The sequence below is a fragment of the Solanum dulcamara genome, chromosome 8, assembly GCF_947179165.1.
Source record: "Solanum dulcamara chromosome 8, daSolDulc1.2, whole genome shotgun sequence".
Classification (NCBI taxonomy): Eukaryota; Viridiplantae; Streptophyta; class Magnoliopsida; order Solanales; family Solanaceae; genus Solanum; species Solanum dulcamara.
The window spans coordinates 65,922,512-65,944,763 of record NC_077244.1 but is presented as its reverse complement, the minus strand read 5'-3'; the positions used below and the strand labels follow the sequence as shown (position 1 = coordinate 65,944,763).

The window sequence follows — 22,252 nt, the reverse complement described above, 5'->3', positions numbered from 1 at the left end:
AGGTCTCAAATTCGAGCTCTAATAGAAAAAAAAATCCTTTCTATTTCCCCTTTAATGAGTCTTAACACAAATTCCGATTACTCGAAGATCTATTATGGATACTTGACATCGGTTGGGAAAAATATCTTTGAACATGTTATGCCAAGTAGCTGTCTAATTGTATTTTATGAAATACTAATTTCACTCTACTTACAATTTTTTTAATATTATTTAATAGAATAAAAATTCCTTACAAAAAAAAATTAGAAGTTAAAATTAAACAGGTTGAAAGTATGCTAGGAAATCACCAAATGTGGATGCAGTGAACGAGGCTACTCTTACCTTAATTAGAGATCGCAGATTTGAGCCTTCGTATGAAAAAATCCTTAGTTGGGAGCGCTTTCCTCCGTTTAGGCCCTATATGATGCGAATTTGAAATAGTCAGACTTCCATACGAGTACTGAATATTGGAAAAAAAAAACATAATAGGAAACCTAGTGAACCTGGGGGATGCAAGTCCAATGCCCAGAATCTAAGGAACACTGCCCCCCCCCCCCCCCCACAAACAATCTAAGGAACATTGTAATGATAATTTAAGTATATTCCACAAATGCTTAATTCGACAAAAATAGTCCTGCACTAATTAATTTAGGTTTATAAATTGTTACTACTTATGGTACTTGTGTAGGGCATTTTAACTTACAATCAATTATAATAAACTCAACGTATTAATTTAAGTTAAGTTTTATCATAAAAAAAATAAGGTCATATTGTAGTCTTTATTTTTTAGTATAGTTATGTTACAATAAGTAATCTATTTAGAGATTTTAATGTTGCAAGTGTCCTATATAATTAAAGAATTTTTTTTGTTGTTACTGATATGGTTGTATTAATATTTTGTTTAGTTTCTCTTTCTTAATTAAGACTTGGCATTTTGTTTTTCTTTTATCATGCATTAATGCTAATTCTGTGCAATTACACATATTATCTTGAGAAAATTCTTTTCTATAGATTTTGGATTGTATTTTTAAAAACTTATCTTTAAATGTTTTTAAGTTCTCAAAAATTGGCTATTTTCACTAACAAATTTTTAATTTTTTTAATAATAAAATAAATATCTAAATATAACTTCGAATTCTAAAAATTACAATATTAAAAACTCAAATGATCGATTTCACCTTCAAAACCTATGTCATTGTTTTGTTCTTTTTTGACACTTTTTCAAAGACCTTTTTTTACTATTTGGTGGGGGAAACAAAAAGCGGGAAAATGTTGCGGGCTCATTCTCCTAGAAAGATGGCCCACCTAATTCTGTAACTTTTTGACTTTGGATTACTAATGTTGGCCTATAAAGTGGACCATCATTCTTATTCACTCAATTAGGGCGAACTGCACGAGTATTTGTTTTTTGGCAAAGGATAAAATATGTCTTGAAATTGTTGAAAATGTCTAGATATATCATCTGTTTGAAGTTTAATTTACTCATACTTTTGTTGTTTATATTTGGGTGCATATATACTTCATTCGACATATTCCACAGAATAAGGGTTGATACATCAAAGATTGTTGTATTAGTTTTCAACTGAATTGTAGTTGATACATAACATCTTGTATTGATATAGGTTGTAGATGTATCAGAAGCTGTAAAACTTGATAAATGAGAATCTGATACATAAACTTTCATCTTAAATTCGAATCTGATACATGAGAATAGCTGATACATAACCATTCGACATACATAACCAACAATAAATATATTTCTTGCTCGATTTATTTTTTCATCAAAAGCCTTGACTTTTTTCAACAAACCCCAGATCACCTTATTTGCTTGAGGAGGGTGTCGATCTTCATACCAATAAAAAAATCACAGTCATCCATTTTCTACAAAATCAATCAGAAAAAAAGCCGTGAAAATCCTCGTTGCAATACCACAATGACAGTTCATCGTCGACCTACTTGAAACACTCGAACCCTAACTCATTTTTTTAAAACTTGAAATGAAATCGATGGGAGTAATCTTCTCAAAATCCAGCGGCACAGAAGAAGAAAGTGGAGAAGAAAAGACCCATTTAGGGCTTTTGATGAAAATAGGTTTTAAAGTTTTTTTGGGGTCTGATGGGTCGGTTTTGGGGTCGGATATTGATTGAATTTTATTAGTTAATATAAATGTCATGTGTCAATTAAATAATGATTTGACAATTCCACGTGTAATATATAAAAAAAGAAAATTTTCTAATAAAGCAACTAACTCTGAAAGGGGTATATATGCGCCCAAATATAGACGGCGAGGGTATGAGTGAGCTAAACTTCGAATGGAGGGTATATCTAGACATTTTCGACAAGTTCAGGGGCATATTTGACCCTTTTCCCTTTGTTTTTTTATCGTCATTTAATTTTATTATTTTAGGAGCTAATTATTTAAATTTATGATAGTTTATAATATTACGTTTTTATTATATTTTAGACCTTGAATATGTATATCTGCTTCTTCTAAATATATGTATCCGAAATACATATATGGCAGATGATACTTATCAATTAGTATGTCTAATTAAGGACTATAACTGAAAATCATTAATTAGGGATAAGGTGAAAATTATTTTCACCCTCTAACTTTGCTTTAAAAATCAAACTCTCCCCAAACTTTAAATAATAATCAAACTCCCTCCTTTATTTAATGCATTGTCCATTTTACCCTTGTTATATCACATATATGTAATCCCTCTTTATATTATATACTATAATTTATTTTTTAACCTAGGTATTTATAACTTTTTCTTTAAGTTCATTAAAATTATAAGTAGAATAATATTTTTATGAATTCATCATAAAATTTAATATTATTTTTATGATAGTTATTTCAATATAATATGTATATGTATTTATGTGTACATTTTAAAAAAATCTTTTTTCACTCTCTTTTCCATGCCTTTCATATTACTTGACTTCTCTTGATATGACACTCCTTAAAAGCATTTAATTAGAGGTGTAGTTTACTAAATTAACATTATTAATAATGCTTTGAAACATTAAATTTGATTATTACTACTTTATACAGTTATTTAATACTAATGCTAGAAATAAAAAAAATATTCAAATAATTTTTTTGATTTTGTAAATTGAACAAGTAAATTAAAACGACTATTTTAAGATCTAAATATTAATATTTCAATATATACTTTATTTTAAAATTAATAATTAGAACTTCAATAAAATATTAAAATTAATTTAATATTATATCGATAAGATTTTCTTACACAAGTATCTTTGGTTGGTGGTTTTGATGGCTAGCAATGATAATTGTAGGTGATTATCATTGATGGCGGTGGCTATGTGTAGTGATTAGTGATGAGTGATGGTGTGGTGGTTGACCGCAATGAATAATAATGTTATCTAATGGCGATAATTGTGGATAGTAAGTGATTAACGAAAATAATTGATGTGGTTGTTAATGGTGATAATTGATGATAGCAACTATAGTAAGGTTATGACAATTAGTATACAAAAGTGATAATGCTGACAACGGTTGGTGATATATTATGATGATTCAAAATGGTGATTGTCAGTAGTGATCGATGGATTGAATGGTAATTAATGATAATGATTGTTGAATAATGGTTAGTGATGGTGATAATTAATTGTGATGATTGGTTGCAATAATGATTCTAATAATTGATAATAGAAGATAATGGTGAAAATAAATGGTATAGTAGTGACTTGTAGAAAATTTTGAGCAGGTCAATGAAATTAAGACTTTATTATAAGTCATTGACATCTATTAAGTGATTGTAATTAAAAAAAATTTAAAAAATACTTAATGATTAAGAACTTCATAATTAAGATTTAGACATAAAAAAAAAATATTCTATGACTAAAATTTAAATGACTAAAATTAGTAAAAGTCATTGACATCTATTAAGTGATTGTAATTAAAAAAAAAATACTTAATGATTAAGAACTTCATAATTAAAATTCAGACATAAAAAATAAATATATTCTATGATTAAAATTTGAATGACTAAAATTAAGATTTTTATTAAAAGCAAGTAAATGAAACTTATATTAATCACATTTTTATTTTTTAGTTAATCGGTAAATCTCTTAAACTCTAAATAATCTCACGAAATGCAATTAGGATTAAAGTTATGTGCACTGAAAATGTAAAGATTTTTCATTCAATCAGATAAAATTAACCTATAATTACAAATAGCTATTTTTATCAAACCTGAAAAATAGAATCAGAAGTTGCTAAGCTAAATCTACACGTTACCATGTTTTCCTAACGTTGAATGCTGCTATGAACCTGCAGTACAGCTTTAATTAATTATTATCTTAATGATATATCGTTGACAAATATTAATGGCTTGGCTCAACATGATGTAATGTGGAACCAAAATATAATCATTAACATTATTTGTCTCAATATTTTGTAATTTCTGTAACAAAATATTATTATAGAGAACATATAATATAACATGACACGAAAGATAAAGTTCACATATACATGACTATTACAGTAAAGTATTGTTACAGAGGATGACTATTATAATTTATTGTCAAAGGACAGCCCGGTGCACTAAAGCTCCCGCTATGCGCAGGATCCGGGAAGAGCCCGACCACAAGGGTCTATTGTACGCAAACTTGGAGTTTCATAATTGGTCAATAGTTTTGTATTATTCTATTGAAGTCTGACAATTACTTTTAATATAGTTTAATGTACAGCTTGTAGAATACTACTTGCATTACTTTGAAATTTCAGAAGTTTATTTCCATATGTACAGCCGCTAATGATGTGTGTATATTTGACACGTTCAATGCAAACTTCCATATATATACTCTCTAATACACTGCTAATTAGCCACATATTATCAAAATTTGTTAGTTAGGAGCTATTAAATGCTGATTAGTGACGAAGTTTATAGCTAATTCCATTTTTCTTGGTAGCGATACCTTCACCATCACCTCTAATCCACCCAAAATACCAAAAGAAGTTGTGTACAAAAACAAAAAATGTATAGAGTTGCAAGTGCATCAGAGTACTTGGTGGTGACAGGGCTAGGGATCAATGATATAAATATAACAAAGAAAGCATGGATACTTCCAGGGCAATCATGGACAAAGTTTGATGTTTCACCTGTGAATTACACATTTGAAGTCCAAGCTATGAGTGCTGAAAAGCTCCCTTTTCTTCTTCCAGCTGTTTTCACAGTTGGTCCTAGAGTTGATGATGAAGCCAGCCTATTGAAGTATGCAAAACTCATCTCTCCACATGACAAATACTCAAACCATGTCAAAGATCTTGTTCAAGGTATTGTCCCCTCCTTTTTTATTTTTGTGTTAAATAATGGTGGTGGTGACTACTTACTATCTCCAAGAGTAACTTTTCTGCCAAGATTAGGTAGATGGAAAATAATCATATAATATTTTTTTTTCCTCTAATGGAAATTGAACCCTAATCCCCCATGATTTTGTATCCTTCATTTTACTACACAAGAGATTTTCGTTTTACCCTCCATTATAATTTATGGTCATTTATACCCTTAACGTTAAACACATCATCGTATATTTACCCTTGATCCTAAGGGATCTCTAACACGAAGTATAATGGAGTAAATATGAGACAATTTGTCAACTATTTTTTCTTTCTGGAATTTGGGAAGGGGGAAGAGTGAGGATGTGAGCAGCTCACCAACTAAACTACACCCCACTTGTTAAAGTATTTCACATAGTAGATGGAAATTTTGATGAACTCCTCCCCCCGCCGCAATGGCGGTATGAAGGGTAGTTTGGGCACATATCTACCACTGTCAATATAGGTATCAAGTAACTCCATCTATCAAGACATAGACAGAAGGTAGAATTTTAACTTCAACATTTTTTTCGTTGTTGAAATTTGAATATTGATCTTTCATGATTTTCACTCCATTTCATTATATTAATTTGGGTACTGCCCTTGTTCAAGGTATCATTGAAGGAGAAACTAGAGTTCTTGCTGCATCAATGACAATGGAAGAGATATTCAAAGGAACCAAAGAGTTCAAACAAGAAGTATTCCAGAAAGTCCAACTCGAACTAAACCAATTCGGGCTTTTAATCTACAATGCAAACGTCAAACAACTCGTTGATGTTCAAGGACACGAGTACTTCTCCTACTTGGGTCAAAAGACTCAAATGGAAGCAGCAAACCAAGCTAAAATAGACGTTGCGGAAGCCAGAATGAAAGGAGAGATTGGATCGAAGCTAAGGTCAGGACAAACACTACAGAACGCAGCTAAGATCGATGCAGAAACGAGGATTATATCGACACAAAGGGAAGGAGAAGGGAAGAAAGAGGAGATAAAAGTGAAGACAGAAGTGAAGATATTTGAAAACCATAGAGAAGCAGAAGTTGCTGAAGCAAATGCAGTGTTGGCAAAGAAGAAAGCAGGGTGGGCTAAAGAAGCACAAGTTGCAGAAGTGGAGGCAGAGAAAGCAGTGGCTTTGAGAGATGCTGAGTTACAAAAGGAAGTAGAGAGGATGAATGCTTTGGCCATGACAGAGAAACTTAAGGCTGAGTTCTTGAGCAAAGCTAGTGTTGAGTATGAAACTAAGGTTAGACTAATGCCTCCTTTAACAACATAAAATGATTAACCTCTACTTAAATTGGCACTATCAACATAAAATAATCAGTGTAGTTTAACATGAAAATAGCTTAGATACAATTATTATTAGGTTACTTTTTACATAAAACTTAAACTTGCAAAAAAAAATATCCTAACTTTGAAGTTTCTAATGCCTCATTGGTCTAAAAGGTGCAAGAAGCAAATTGGGAGCTCTACAAGAAACAAAAAGAGGCAGAAGCATTTCTATTCGAAAAGGAGAAAGAAGCAGAAGCACAGAAAGCAACTGCAGAGGCTGATTTCTACAGACGTAAACAGATCATCGATGGAGATTTATATGCCAAGATGAAGGAAGCAGAAGGACTTAAAGCTCTAGCAGAAGCTCAAGGCACATACTTGCACACTCTCTTAGAAGCTTTGGGTGGAAACTATGGTGCTCTAAGGGATTACTTAATGATCAGTGGTGGAATGTTTCAAGAGCTTGCCAAGATTAACGGTGAAGCTATTCGAGGCCTACAACCCAAAATCAGCATTTGGACAAATGGAGGTTCTGAGGCAAATGCAGAAGGTGGTGGAAGTGCCCTAAAAGAAGTTGCTGGCATCTACAAAACATTGCCACCATTGTTTAAGACTGTTCATGAACAGACTGGAATGATGCCACCTACATGGATGGGCACCATCACCAATGACTCTAGTCAATGATTCTTATCCTAAAGAAATAATGCAATGATCAAAAGGTCACACGTTTGTTATTTTGTTAAAATAAGAGAACCAAGGGATTGGACCCCTGATTAGTGCTCAGTCAGGTCAAGAGTTTGATTCAATTGTCGAACTTAATAAAGTTCTACAGCTGCGGTTTGTTTACATCTCTTTCTTACATGTTGGGATTATGAAATTAGGCATCTTTAACCAGCTTTTTCGATCAAATTATTTACTAGTTGAGCTCAGCAACATCAAATGGATACCTACATCTGAAGGCACCAGCACGGAGAACCTTTAGTCAAATGAGAAAGACAGAGGAACATTAAATGAGACCTGGCAAACCATTTCACTTCGTAGAGGTGAAGTGGGAAGAATTTTGTCATCTATAATTATTTTTTTCCAAAAAAAGATCAGAAAATAAATAAAAGAACTCAAGATGTCTAAAAAAATGTAAACTTCGCTGTCAGCTGGCCTGATTACAACCACTCATAATTGGATTTGAAGGAACAAAAGAAGATAAGAATCAGACCCCCTCCTCCCAGTTTTTTTTTTTAAAAAGCAAAGGAAATGTGTGTGCTGCAATAGAAGACAGTATGCAACTCTACATAAAACCACAAAACAAATGAAATTTAAACTAGATGGAGAAATAAGTGGAATAGGTAGTAAGTAGATGAAGGAAATGCCGTTAACGAATTATGAAAAATCAAACATGTTTGATGTCCTGGTTGGTGCTAAACAAGAAGCACCCAACAGGGAAAGGCTAATAGCAGAAACCCAAATAGAAGAAGAAAAAACTTCTGCTCATTTCTCTTTTCAAGACTTGGATCTGGCCAATATAATATGGGTAGTATAGAGGGCAAAAAATCATTAGCTCTCATGGGATAATTCTTTGTTTGATATTTCAAGGTACCACGTAGACTCATTAGTACCCGATTCCAAAAGGGCAAAATAATCGAGTCCACAGTTCATCACAGAAACATCCACTTTAAGGCTAAAGCAACTCAGTCACAGGCAACAAAATCATAAAGCTGTAAATTGCAGGGAAAAATGTCCAGCTCTTCATTGTCCAGTACAGCTTTACAAATCACTGTAGAATCCTATTATATATCAATCAATTGGAAACTGAGTGATGCAGTTTTCTCCTAAACAACATGAAACTCTATATAAAGAGGAATGACAAGAAATGCCAAGTGCAAATAACAAGGATACTCTACAAAGAGTTATGGCTCAAGCTGGCAAGTTTCACCTGATTTAGATAACTATGGACACTTCAATAAGGAAATCACATAGTCCCATTCACTCGGATATGGAACGGTGGCCCACGACAAAATATGGACTCATCACATGAATTAGCTCTTGCTCGGGCTCGGAGCATTTCATTAGCATCATCAATCACAGCAGCAGCTAATAGTGTGTACTCACCTGGAACCAGGAAATACAAGGAGAACGAATGTCTATATTCCTTCAGTGGAGGTACCTCCATGGTGACACCATTCAGAACACCTAAAAAAGACCAAGATAGGTCAATACACATATCAGATGAATATTAAGTTTGGTCTTCAATTACATATCATGAGTATAGTTGCTCTCTTAGGGCGTGTTTCGTCTTCAATTACATATCATGAGTATAGTTGCTCTCTTAGGGAGTGTGTGGTACAAAGGAAAATGTTTTCTAGGAAAATAAGTGGGTTTCTTGCTTATTTTTTCGTGTTTGATACATGAGCAAAAAATATTATTCTAAAAGCAAATGTTTAAATGATACACATGCAGATACAAAATTACAGTGGTATTTCAATTAAAAAAGAAGATGGAGATGGAAACGAGTAATGTTTTAGAATAGCACCTGCCCACAGCACTGTCGCTTTATCACCCTCGATGCAGTTCTCCCCAGCTATATCTCTGCATGTGATGCTAAGACTGACTCTAATCATTTCCTTGGTATTATTGCGTACCAGCACTTCTACTGGTGTCGTGTCATGAGCTCTTACTGAACCTTTACGTGTACCCTGAATATCAGATTCTTCATTGAAATTAAGGTCAGCAAAATCTTGTGAAGTATTATTGCCACACCTAAACCCAAAAGTCAATGGATCAGGTAGTAATACATCCATCATGGATGATTGAAGCGCAGCCTGTATTGCGTCTTTTATGTTTAGTTCTCCTGAATTGTTTCTGCCAGATTGCCACCTGACTTTGATTTTAGAAATTAAATTTTTGATGGAAGCATTAAGTTCAGCTTTGCTACTTTTCTCAGAGAAGCTTGATCTTCTACTGGCGGTCCCATTCATTTGAGACTCCTTAACCAGGAAAGTACCATCAAGAACAGGTAACTTAAAATGTTCTAATGGTATTAGCACCCTGGCAGTGTAATCTCTGTCAATCCTAGTTTTAGGATAATCATACTCAGGATTCTCCTCATTGTTAGAATCCTCCATATTGACAGACACACCAATCTCAAAGACAACATCAGTTGGATTGGATAACTCAAGCTCGAGGAAACGCAGGCCCCAACTGCCTCTGTAAGGATCAATTTTCATGAACCTATCAGTACGAGGGGATCCTTCAGCAGAACTGGTTTCCACTTGAACTTTTGAATGATCCTCACCGACATGAGCAGGGATCTCCATTGATAACAAACGAGCCTTCATAAGATATAATCCCTGAGAAACACATATATTAAGGGGAACGACCAAGCGCCTACCAGGAGGAATAGATCCATTTGTTGATGCATCTCCAGCATAAGCAAGTGGACCTGATAAGAGAAGTAGATCGGTCAATATAGAAGAAATTCTATGTAACCTACCCCAAATACCAGTTAGAAAATCTAAATATCCAGGATGAGTTAATGTACAACAAGAGTAGAGATCATCAGGCAATACACTTAGATGTACATGAAATCCAACAAGTGGGGTCTGGGAGTGTGGTGCATATGCAGTCTTAGCCCTACCTATGAGGTAGAGAGGCTGTTTCTGATAACCAATTAGAGAATCCCAAAAGTAATAAATCATAACAAAATATTGCCAGGTAAACAACAGTCTAAATCACGAACCTCAAATGTCTGACTAAAACATGAGGCTAATACATTTCAGAAACAAAATGAAAAGTCAAAACAAATAAAATCTCACCCACGCTGCACAATGCTCTCTATCTAAAAATCTTCTGCACGCAATCATGTAACGATAGCGACCAACTAATTGACATCCTACACTTCCATCATTTTACGTCGTCTCCTAGTATTGTGCGGAAATATTACATGTATACCCATAGCCTAATTTCTATCTTTGTTCCCAATTTCATGGCCAATATTTGATTTGGTCCATAACATTTAACCTCTCCCAATTTCATCCTAAACAAATATGATTCATCTCATGTTGGTGCAGAAGCTCACCACCAGCCTGACCCTTTCAGATTGCAAAAACAAATGGCTATGCAAGAAAATTAAAAAGAATTGTGATATCAACATCCATATCCAAATCCACATGCATTGTGTACATGCTGAGTCATATGGAAACAAAGAAAAAACAGGACCCCTCATAATTGAAGGGAAAACAATGCAAAAAGAGGAGCTCCTAGAGAGTGCAGGGACTTTCCCAGCTTGTTGCACTGATATATGTTCAAATCGTGCATCCCAAGTTCACAGTGCTTCATTTTCCTAGTCTATCACATAACCTGCAACAATCAGGATTTGAATGCTCACCCGCATAGTGGATCAGCAGCACAGGACTGCATCCATCCTTGACTTGCCTTCCAGTGCTTCCAGATATGTTCTTACTAGGAGCAGCATCCGGATCCAAAAATCCGAGCTGCCAAGCCTTTAAAGTGACAGGTATTCTCACTTCAGCACCGGGCTTCAAAGGAAGGGAAGACTTCAAGGTTTCATAAACAATTGACTGGATTGAGTCTTGATTTTTCCCAGATAATGAGATGTGGGCTTGCTCTATTGGAACTGTACCTGCATTGGCCACACTTATCTGTACTTCACGAATCTCTCCTTCATATAAAATTATAGCACCATCACTACCCACAACACGTGATATAAGCAATGGCAATGGGGGGACCACCGAAATATTTGGAACCACAACATTTTTCAACTTTGGTGACCCACAACAGCGGAAAGGGTCAGACAGCACAAGTCCTTGAGCTGCTCCCACTAGAAGATTATCCACGTCTTTAAAATAATGTTCAGTGATAACACCAAAACAATGAACAATGCACCCTGGGATTTTTAATGAACCTACTTCAGTAGGAATTCCAGATAATGCAATCACTTTAGAGGAATTAGGAGGCAGACTAACACTGATGGGAAAAGCATCAAAATTCCCAGAATTAACAGATAGATATATACTATCCACCTTCAAATCAAAACCACAAGGATTTGCCAACTCAACAAACACTTGTACTGCTTCACCCACAACCCAAATCAGCTCCTGCTTACTGCTTTGACTTGGCTCCCCTTTGCTGAAAGGTGTATAAATAAAGGGTCCTGAAGGAGCAGACCCTGCCCACCAATCATCTCTCCCATGGTTACGTTTTACTATGTCCTGTTGGGAGGAATGAAGTGGAAAAGAATGCAACCTGGGAGCATATGTATGGAGAAAAGGAAAATTAGGCTTTTGTGAAACAAGAAAAAAATTCTGATAATAAAGATCAGCAATTGCAGACACCATAAAACCGAGAACAGTATCAGTATGCGGAAAGAAAAAAGGCCAGCAACTGCAGATACCATAAAATCCAGAGTATCAGTACGCGGAAAGATCATTCTGAACAACAAAAATAATAATTGTAAAATCTGAGAGAACTTTGAAGATTGAATCAGATAAAATTTACTGCTATCTGGGGAGGCTAGTGAAAAAAGTTCCAATTAATTGTTTGCAAGTTTACCGCCGTTAATAATAGTATGTTAGATACGGGCATACATCAAAAGAATAGTTCTTATATAAAAAAAGGCTATACCTAACGGAATTAGAATTGTTCTGATTTTTATGAGCTTTATCAGTAAACTCCTCCTAATTATATGCTGAAGATATGGTCAGTACATGTATTTGCCTTAAAACAGGCAATTTGAGCATCTTTCAAGCCTGATCTAGTTAGCAGTGTGCAATACAATAAACCCTGAAGTAACACCAGCCTTTTACACAGGCAATTTGAGTATTTTTCAAGCCTGATCTAGTTAGCAGTGTCTAAAACAATAAGCCCTGAAGTAATACCAGTATTGCCAACATACTTCTGATTCAACATAGAACATCTCGCTCCAAATTTTATGTACACATGGATGCTTGGATTACAAACTGAAAAGAATGAAGAGTGGAGGGCAAGAAAGAAAACTACCATATCAGTACATCTTTCTGAATTGGTAAGCTCAGTTCATTTACGCTACCTATTCCTCCTTTGATTGTCTCATACACAATAAAAGATGATATGAAGCTGCAAGAGGAGAACCAAACACTTCTAGGGTGTGTTCAGTATGGAGGAAAATATTTTCCAAATTCTGATTTTCTCATGTTCGGTTGGTCAAAATTTTTGGAGAACATTTTGTCTAGGAAAATGACTTCTCTAATGGATGTATGGAAAACAAGTTACACAAGTAGCATTTCACATCGATAGTGTCTTACTCACCTTCCAACACACCTCACCTTCAGCCGCACTCCCATAGACCCCATGCCCACCACCCCTACCATCCACCTTCACCTCCTGTAGTATTTGTCTAGATTATATACAAATGCTTTTAGGATAATATTTTTTGCTTGCGTGCTGAACACAAGAAAATAAGTAAGAAATTCACTTCTTTTCCGAGAAAACATTGTCCATCATACTGAACACACCCCTAGTATCTAGTTGAGTGGAAACATACGCAACCCACAAAGAGAATAACAAAATAGGAATTGAGGACAGCAAACAATATCAAAAGATCCACGTAGACTATAAAAAGATATCCTTTACAGAAATAACATTTGTTTCATCCTTTTCTTCATCAGAGATAATAAAATGGCCACAAATGACAAACCTAAGTCTGACACTACCAAGACAAAGCTAGAATCACAACTCAAATGATATTTCAGCTCCTATTTTCTATTGATACATCTCATCTCAGTTCCTCGTCTCCACTTATAGCCACCAGGAGTAGGAAAATAGCTGCATATCATTACGTTAGCTACTCTGTCCTGATAGTCTGCCTTTCAAACTTCCCGTTACTGAACAGGGGCACAGGATGAGTCCATCCTTGGCATACAACTTAAATCTTTCATCAACTGCTAATGGTCTAGCACATACACAAGTCAGTGAAATAATTTCTTCTGACAATTCAGATCATTTTATTTCATGTCACACTGAAATGGTATCATCTTTATAGAAAGTATAGCAATAATCATACACAACTATCAATCCAGCTATCTATACAAAAAAGAAAATTTTCTTGACACCAAATAAACAAATGAATCAAAAACCTTCTTTGGCAATTTAGTGACATGACTTAAAACATCATATTACATCAAACACAGGTAAAAGCAGAATTTTGTGACAATTAGACACCAGCAACGACATATTGTACAAGGACCCCAAGCTTCCCCACCTGGCATAGGATAACCTGCCCCCAAGAATGGCAATATTACCACAACCTTCCAGTCCCAGTGCAATGAATAGAGAATAGGCTTTTTACAATGTGCCATCTAACATCTACCAAATACAAAGTGCAAAACAAGGTGATTTACATGGTTTCCGTGTACAAAACAATCTGTTTCCTACTTTGTAGCTTGGGAATTTCAAACCACGCAGTTCAATGTAACAACTGGCAAATGGGGTGTTAAAGAATAAGACACCAGCTTCCTGTATCCCTACCTCTATAAATGAGGGGAAGAAGATTTACCAGCTTTGAGATGATAAAAAACAGACGAGCTGAAATATTTGCTTAATTATGAAGAGACAAACTGCTCTATAACAACAAATATAAGAATCTCCATCACATCAGAAGCTTTGCTATATTTCACAAGCAATACCTTATAAAAGGCAATGCAGGATCAGCACAGCGAATTCCTGAGGGAAGTCTCTCAGATGCGTTTGCAAGAGCACTTGCAAGACCATTTTGCCCAGCAGGTGTAATAAGAGGATAATAGGACCTAAGAAGACGTGCTGCTGCACTCCATGCAGTAAGAGGATCTCCACCACGAACAGCTGATAGAAGTATTTCCCTCAGAACAACCATTTGAATGCTACTCCATTGAGATTCAAATAGTGATACTATCCAATTGTGATGCGCTTTTCCACCATCGGCATGATTTTGTCCACTTTCCTTCATAAATAATGAAGAGAGAGAGAAAAAAAATGTTAACTCTTTTATTGACACCAGGGTGAATCGAAACTATGATAAAAACGCCTCATGACACATTCACTTGGCATGTATTTTGACTCCAAAATAATCTAAAATGTGCAGAGACAAGATGTGCTAAAAAGGCCACAGATCCAACGTATAAGACTGACAGCCAAGATGAATCCTCATACAGACTCTAGCTTTCAACATATACCATAACCGATAATGACAGTTCAATCTATTGTATAATTTCTCCAAAATTTAAGCACTGAACTGCAGATTCCCACAGCAAGCCACATGAATTCTTTGGAAACTGCATCTTCCTATCTTGATATGCATTTTCAAGAAATTTTTATGACAGTATGAAATCTCCATTGTGTTTTGGATCCAAGTTATGCTACATGCCATAGGAGGTACATCAATTCCAGTAGACAGAACATAAGTACCCCTCTTCGTAAATATAAAATTATACACTCCCTATCCTGAATGTTAGGTCATTTGAAATTTTAATGTTTGAGGAAATATTAATACATCAAGTAGATAGTCGCAACATTACATTTTCTCTCAAGGATCACATCAGCAACATAACACAATGCAAGTAAATTAAAACATGATATCCTTTTTGCCATATATTCAACGACTTCCCTTTGCTTTTTCTTTGTATTCGCATGGAAACCTCCTACTGATGAATAAAATATATTAGTTGTTTTCTCAGTCATCTGCCAAAATTATTATGCAACTGCAGGTGGTGACAGATCTATATTCAGTCTTCAATTGACACGCCTAAAGAAAGTATTCATTATTTGAAATGCATGTTTCATAAGCCTGAGAAGACAGTTTATTGGAAGAGTTATGAAGACTTTGTACGACCAATTATATCTGATAAAGCATGTGGACATAAACAGTTCACAACTCATACTGTTGAAAGATTTTTGCTTCTTTAAAAGCCATTACAAAGTGTTTGTGTCCTTCCCTCGTAGAACCAGAAGGAGCAGGACTGTAGGGTGCAACTCAAAGCGAAACCCTGTATGTAATCTGTTTGCTTGCATCATGAAGAGCAATATGGATTTTTGAGTCACCTGATATAGAGTATGGTCAGTAGAGGCTCTACTTTGAACACGATAAGCTTGTGTGGTCATTGCCAGTACTTGCATTGAACTGATAGCAGCCAATCGATTCTCTTGTTGCAAGTATAGCTGAGCCACCTGCCTTGAGAAAAAAGCAGCCTTTCGGTGATAACCAAGAGTCCCAAAGAGGCGAGCTATTTCAATGTATAATATCAATCTGTCACTAGCATCAATCAAAGATTTTGCTCCATCAGCAGCCGTAGTCAACAAATCAACCACTTCCTTGGCCAACTCCTTCCTGCCAAACCAATAAGAACAAAAAACAAGGAAAATATAAGTCAAACTGCTCAAGAAGATCTAGATGACACAAGTAGCTCTTGAAGATATATTGAAGGCATTATTGAAGAGATGAAATTACTTGTATGTTGCAGATTTAGGTACTAAAATTTATTTTATTCTTTGTTTTTACCATTGATTAGAATTTAGAACGTTTTTACTAAGGCAATTTGATTTGAATTCAGATACATCATCAGTTTTATTGTTTCTCATTTTCTAAAAAACTGAAAGTCCATAACTGTTGAGGAACATATTTGTGTAGCCTAGACATAATAAGTAACCTAAATTAACCACAAACAGAAGCATGTTGGAGGGAAACTAAATCTACTGTTTGCTAAATGTGGAAATTGTTGGATTACTTCCTTTTCACTTTCCATTAACCTTCTCCTCTTCACCCCACTACACCTAATTTTTGGAGGGGTGTGATCGTAGTCTGTAGCCAGTAAATCATAAGCACAGCATCATACCTCTATGCTTAATTAAATCCCACCAAATTATTCAGCTCATGAACTAATATATACAGTGCAAAGTCCAGGTGAACTAATGATAAGAATCACATTAAAGCTAACAAGTGACCCCAGTTGCAGTATTTTGGCCTGAGTCAAGTTGACTGATATCTAAGCAATTTCACATTTTCTATGACAAGTACTAATGCTCGAAAAGAGCTACTTATGATTATTCGAACACGAACATGTTCTTTTTTGTGTGGCAATTTCAAGTTTGTGTTATATCTCACAATTTAATTCATAATTTACAAATTGGGCATCATTCAGAAGTTAAACCTCAACTCACATATCTTTCCCAAAAGGATCTCAATTAACATATAAGTACGTCAGAAAGGCAAGAACAGAGAGAAGACAGCAAGTTTACAGTGCAGTTGCATATCATTAATAAACTGGTTTTTATCAGGAAAAGAACATAACTAAACTGGTACCGAAAAAGATCATTCCGGAATTATATTTGATCTTTACCAAGAGTACCTGCAAAGGTATCGTGCTAATTTGAGAGTAGCCTCAAGCTCGAAACTTAGAGGAGAAACTCTGCACCAAAAACAATAGTAATAATTATATATGCTGAATTAGAAAACAATCAGAAATTTTGATTAAGCAATATATGCATGCCGCTAGTTGAAAAGGGAAATCATCTAGTTTATATCACAAAGAAGATAAGAAAAAGAAATCCATTTTGAACCCCTACTAAAACGAGGATTATCTCAATCAACAGTCCACAACTGAGCCATATGGAGAAAAGGCATAGGAATATCTCTTTGTTATATATGAACAATTTAAATGGTTGAACAGTTTGGTCATAGGGTTAAGATCCATATCACTAGTCTTATGTCATGCTAACTGTTTTTTTTTCTGGACAAAAAGGCTCGCAATTCAAACTTTTCTTCAATATAGAAAGGTGAAAATCCCTCACAACCTCTGGACAGTTCTTGTAATTTGCCCCACAGCAACATAATTTCCCTCACATATTCAGTCATAAAAGTTTGTCTGAGTCAGCCTCCAACTATTAGTTCATCTACCGATCTGTCAAAGTTCTTCAACATGAGTAACTTGCCCTGCATCATGGAGTTCTAAACTTCCTGAACAAGTGACTAAATTGCTCTGTGATCTGCTAAACTGCCAAAAAGGGGCTTGGGAACTAAGTCATTTTACGAACAAAACTAAAATTAAGAACTGCTGAATAGCTGCACCACTAAAATAAGCAACTTAGTCTTTTTACTTTACTCTCATAGGACTTGCAGGTTCCTAACATAATGATTAAGAAATATCCATTATCAAGTAATTCTATGACTGCTAAAATTAAGATGGAAAGATAATTTGAAGTCCATTTTTATTCTCCTTGGGATTACATTGCTGGTCCACTTTGTTCCCAGTTAATAGTTCAGATCAACTATTAGACTTCATTAGTTCCCTCGCTCTATCATGGACAGTTTTGTATAGGTGCCAGATTTTTTGAAAGCTTCAATGTCATATGTTGTAACTACTGCATCTTCTTGATGTCATCACTTCATCAGAAAAAAAGATAGTGTTTTTCCCTATCCAACTCTTGTGAGCAAATTAGAAAGAAAGGGACGGTAAATACAAATCATTTGCCCAATGATTACAATTATTTTTTAAAAAAAAGTCATGATAAAGGTGCTTATGAACTACATCTACATAAAGATTAAAAGACAACCATATACCTTTGAGCATTGTCTTGAATAAATGACTTTCTGTAATGCAAAATGACACTATTGTAACGGTATTTGACCTCATCATCTAGAACTTGATCCCTCTGACCCATTTGATCTATCTAATCAACAAAATAGTAATCATGAGATTCAAGGAGATAAACTGAGAACTTGTGATTTAAAGAATCAATAAGCTCTTGAGAAGAAAGAGCCAAAATGGCAACATAAGATACAATGCACTCAACTCTTTAATAAGTATTACTATCTCATGGTTTTGACATCTACAATATTGCCTCATTTTTCACAAAAAGTTAGCATTCCTTCTAATTCAAGTTTTATGTGCCTGCTACTTTAGTTGTATTAAAGGTAATAGAAGCATCCATAGATTGTCAACAGGAAACACAGAACATGTTAGAACACGTAAACCTTGGAACAATTTTAGTATCCCATACCCTTACTAGCCTCAAGGTTTCCCCCTCTTCCTTCCTCAGGACCTTAGCAACCATGTTTTCCAGTCTCATTTTAAAGATGTGCTCCACCACCCCAAAACATCCAAAATAAAACAAACACATAAGGTCTATATTCATCCATGAGCACACTAAAATGCCTTCAGTTGCAAACGGATGGATGTTTGCAATACTTATCAGGAGCTATATGCAGCCAACATTATCAATAAACCTAACTGATTGTTGTCATTTCAATTACAACACATGATTGACTGTAGAATTAAATTTGATGTGAGGACTAAAACATAGTTTGAACATACAGAATAATCCCCCTCTTAACAGTGTCCTCTCAAATTCATACAAGAAATTTCTATCTCCCTTTCTTAGACAGTAATATCATCAGTAATCATCTCTGAAGCTAAGAAGGCACTGTGCTCATTACATGCAAACTGTAATACTATGAAAGATTGAGAGGGTCCATAACACAAAAAGTAAAAACAAAAAAGATAATAAGAATTTAAAAAGATTACATGAAATCATTCATAGAGACTTACGAATCCAATGCACATGAGTACAAGACAAACATGATACTTTCTTTTTTAACCCCTAGAAAACCAAAGATGCATGTTCTTACATGAATACAAACTCAAACAGGTAACAGAATTTAAAAATACCAAGCAAAACTGGAGGAATACATTGATTTAATAAATTACATCCCATACCAGAAAAATATTCCCTCCCCCCACCGCAAGAAGAAGGAAAAAGGAACAAGAAAGAACAGAAAATCGGGGATTTGTTCTGGCAGACGTTTAATTCATAAACCGCATTCCCCGTTGGTAGACAAACACGTGTGGATAAAATAAATCAATAAGTATATGTGGGTGTGTAGGTGTCAAATATGGTTTCCAACTCCTACCATTATTTTAAGAAATGGTTTTGAATTGGCGTGTGTAGGTGTCAAATATGGTTTTCGACTCCTACTAAAAAATGGTTTCCAACTCCAAAATATAGTCTAAAATGTACAGCTTATATTAGATGTTTGTCAAGCAATGACTTCTCCTGGATAACGAACTAAATTTCTAATAAGATGCACTGGCACCACTGAGAGTATGTTCATACTCACCAACAGTGCACAAACACTGCCTTCCATTGCCCCAGCATACCAAAAGAAGTCTCCAGTCAATCTAGCAAGCTCCAATGAAGTTGAATAATGGGCATTAGCATCAACAGGTGACCCTGCCAACAGACAGTAATCCCCAATAGTTTTTTGTGCACGACCCAATCTTCGTTTTTTAGCCTTGATGACCTATAAGGTTCTCCAATGCAATAAAGAAGTTAATAATTTAAATGGTAATGAAATCCTACCACATCTAGAAACTAAACAAGATAACTACAAAAATAAATCCTTAAAACACCTAAAATATGAACCTCCTCTGAGCTAAGACTCGCTTGGGAATCTAAAGGCGTCTTGAGAATAGTTCCACCGGACTCTGCTTGAAGAACTGATTTCTCAAATTTCATCAACAGCGAGGCAGCAATATCTTGCATCATAGTTTGCAAGTGGAATTCCTGGGTTTGGCGATCAGCTGGGGGAAACAAAATTAAGTTGCTCCCTTTGAAGCTTTCATCCTCTAGCTGCACAATAAAAATGCATTTTAGGCATGTCATGTCATGCATGAAAAGAGCAAACTTGAAAACAAGGACACTTTTTTATCACGAATTTTACATTACGCAAACTGTTATCCATTAAAGAATGCATCCAGAGAAGTATCTGAAGTATTGCATTTAATTATTCAAAAAGAAAACGATGAAAAAATGTACTTTCAAAAGCCTATCCTTCAAAAGAGTGCCCCACAAACACAGACACAGACACACACACATGTATTTATATACTTATCTATTCATATCCGTCAGGAATTTTTTCACTTTTGTTAGTTATTTGTGTGTTGGGAGTATGGGTAAGTGTGAGACTTAGAGCACATTTGATTTCCAATAATCCTTAAATTATCTTTGAAGACATATTACTGAGTATCCAAATAAAATATGCCTGAATAGAAGGGCAAGTACACAGAGGGTACATATCGGCTTGCTTACCCCAATTAGTTTGGAACAGTGGAGCAATTGAAAGATTGATTGATTGATTTATGGAATAATAGAGTCTTCTCATATTGTATGCACTGACATAACTTCTATTTCTCTTTTTGGGTACAAAGAGGACAAGACTGAAGTATCTGTAGTTTCTGTACAAAGGAGTAGATGGTTTACTAGCTTATGATCCTCAAATCCCTAAAGCATATTCAATTACTTTCAATTTGATCAAATTTTCGGTCTTAAAGCATGCATATATATCAAACTTTAAATGTTGCAGAATACACATGCCCAATATGTATCAATCAATTAAACAGCTATGTCTCAATCCCAAATAAGTTGGATTCAACTAAGTTGGAGTTGATCACATGAATCTCTGTATGACTCTTTTTTTTTTGAATGACCTTATCCATTTCCTCTATTCAGGTCCAATCTCTACCAGTAATAAAACATTTCCAACCATCAATTATACAACAAAGAGCACAAACAGAATTCGAACCTAAGAATAGCCGGGCAAAATACAAAGCAGAGCCAAACAACTGAATGGGCACAAATAATTCATATAACGGAGTAATGGACCATGTTGATTTAGACTTGAGGCATAGTTGATTAATTGATTGAAAAGGAAGTGTCTATGATTTGCTGCAAATTTGGATTAAATTCTTTGCTAGCTTATGATCCTCCAAGTCCTAAAGTAGATGTAACAATTCTAAATTCATATCCCCAAAACCTTAATTCTACAAGTGGATTCCATCCTTGTAACAATTTTCAAAAAAATAGCAGAGGCACTCATTTCATATCTCTACTGATATAAAACCATTCCCAGACAGTGTTTTCTTCAAATTATTCTAGATACATATAAATATATCCGAATTTAATTTATTTCGGTATAAGCTGCTTATATGCTAGATCCTACTCTGTTACCAAACAATTCCAACAACCAAAGAAGACAAACAGAACTAGAACCTGAGAGTCACCGGGGCAAAAAGCGAAGCAACGCTGAACAACTGAAGAAGAGTAACTCTTACAAGCGGTCACAAACTGATCCATGACAGAATGTAGATCAGGGGAAGAAGGACAATGACAAATGCCTATAACGGCAAATATTTTCCGATTGGATTGGAAATCTTCCCAAGGACTAGCCGGTGAACCACCGACCATGTATTTGAACCGGAGGCTACCGGAATCCCAAGGTTGATGAGCGAAAGGAGATTTTTGATGTTCTGTGTAGAATGAACTGATGGAAGACAATGATACTGTGTAGTGACGAACTAGCATAGAAGTGTAATCGCGGAATAAAGGGATTGCAATAGATCCAATTGGCAGAACTGCTACTCGGATCATACAGCTTGTTTCGATGCTCACGTCGGGTTCCATTTCGAACTCTGCCGGAAAATGATCGCCGGAGAAGGGGAAAAGTGGAGATTGGCAGCTCCGGCAAAGCGGTTTTAGATCAGATGTTAAGCATATGGCGAGTTAACAAGTTAAAACGCGTCTAGCAGCGAGGTTCTTTAATTATTAATCCCAACAATTGAAAAGGGGGAAAATGCAAT

The 22,252-nt window shown here is 35.1% G+C and overlaps 2 protein-coding genes across 3 annotated transcripts; one reads left to right on the top strand and one right to left on the bottom strand.

Moving 5' to 3' along the window:
• The first annotated feature begins 4,469 nt into the window (after positions 1 to 4,469).
• On the top strand, positions 4,470 to 7,654 carry LOC129898579 (flotillin-like protein 4). The gene is made up of 3 exons (XM_055973168.1): positions 4,470 to 5,287; positions 5,942 to 6,570; positions 6,771 to 7,654. The coding sequence occupies exons 1-3, from the start codon at positions 4,990 to 4,992 to the stop codon at positions 7,278 to 7,280; spliced, it is 1,437 nt and encodes a 478-aa protein (XP_055829143.1). The 5' UTR covers positions 4,470 to 4,989; the 3' UTR covers positions 7,281 to 7,654.
• A 631-nt stretch (positions 7,655 to 8,285) lies between these two features.
• On the bottom strand, positions 8,286 to 22,222 carry LOC129898577 (trafficking protein particle complex II-specific subunit 120 homolog). 2 transcript variants are annotated; one of them, XM_055973166.1, is made up of 10 exons: positions 21,666 to 22,222; positions 20,040 to 20,246; positions 19,735 to 19,917; positions 18,178 to 18,287; positions 16,958 to 17,026; positions 15,663 to 15,948; positions 14,273 to 14,565; positions 10,978 to 11,855; positions 9,124 to 10,032; positions 8,286 to 8,783 (listed from the first exon to the last, which is right to left on the bottom strand). In XM_055973166.1, the coding sequence occupies exons 1-10, from the start codon at positions 22,074 to 22,076 to the stop codon at positions 8,563 to 8,565; spliced, it is 3,567 nt and encodes a 1,188-aa protein (XP_055829141.1). In that variant the 5' UTR covers positions 22,077 to 22,222; the 3' UTR covers positions 8,286 to 8,562. The 2 variants fall into 2 exon arrangements, with proteins under 2 accessions (XP_055829141.1, XP_055829142.1); XM_055973167.1 differs by having other exon boundaries at positions 16,967 to 17,026.
• Between the last annotated feature and the right edge of the window lie 30 nt (positions 22,223 to 22,252).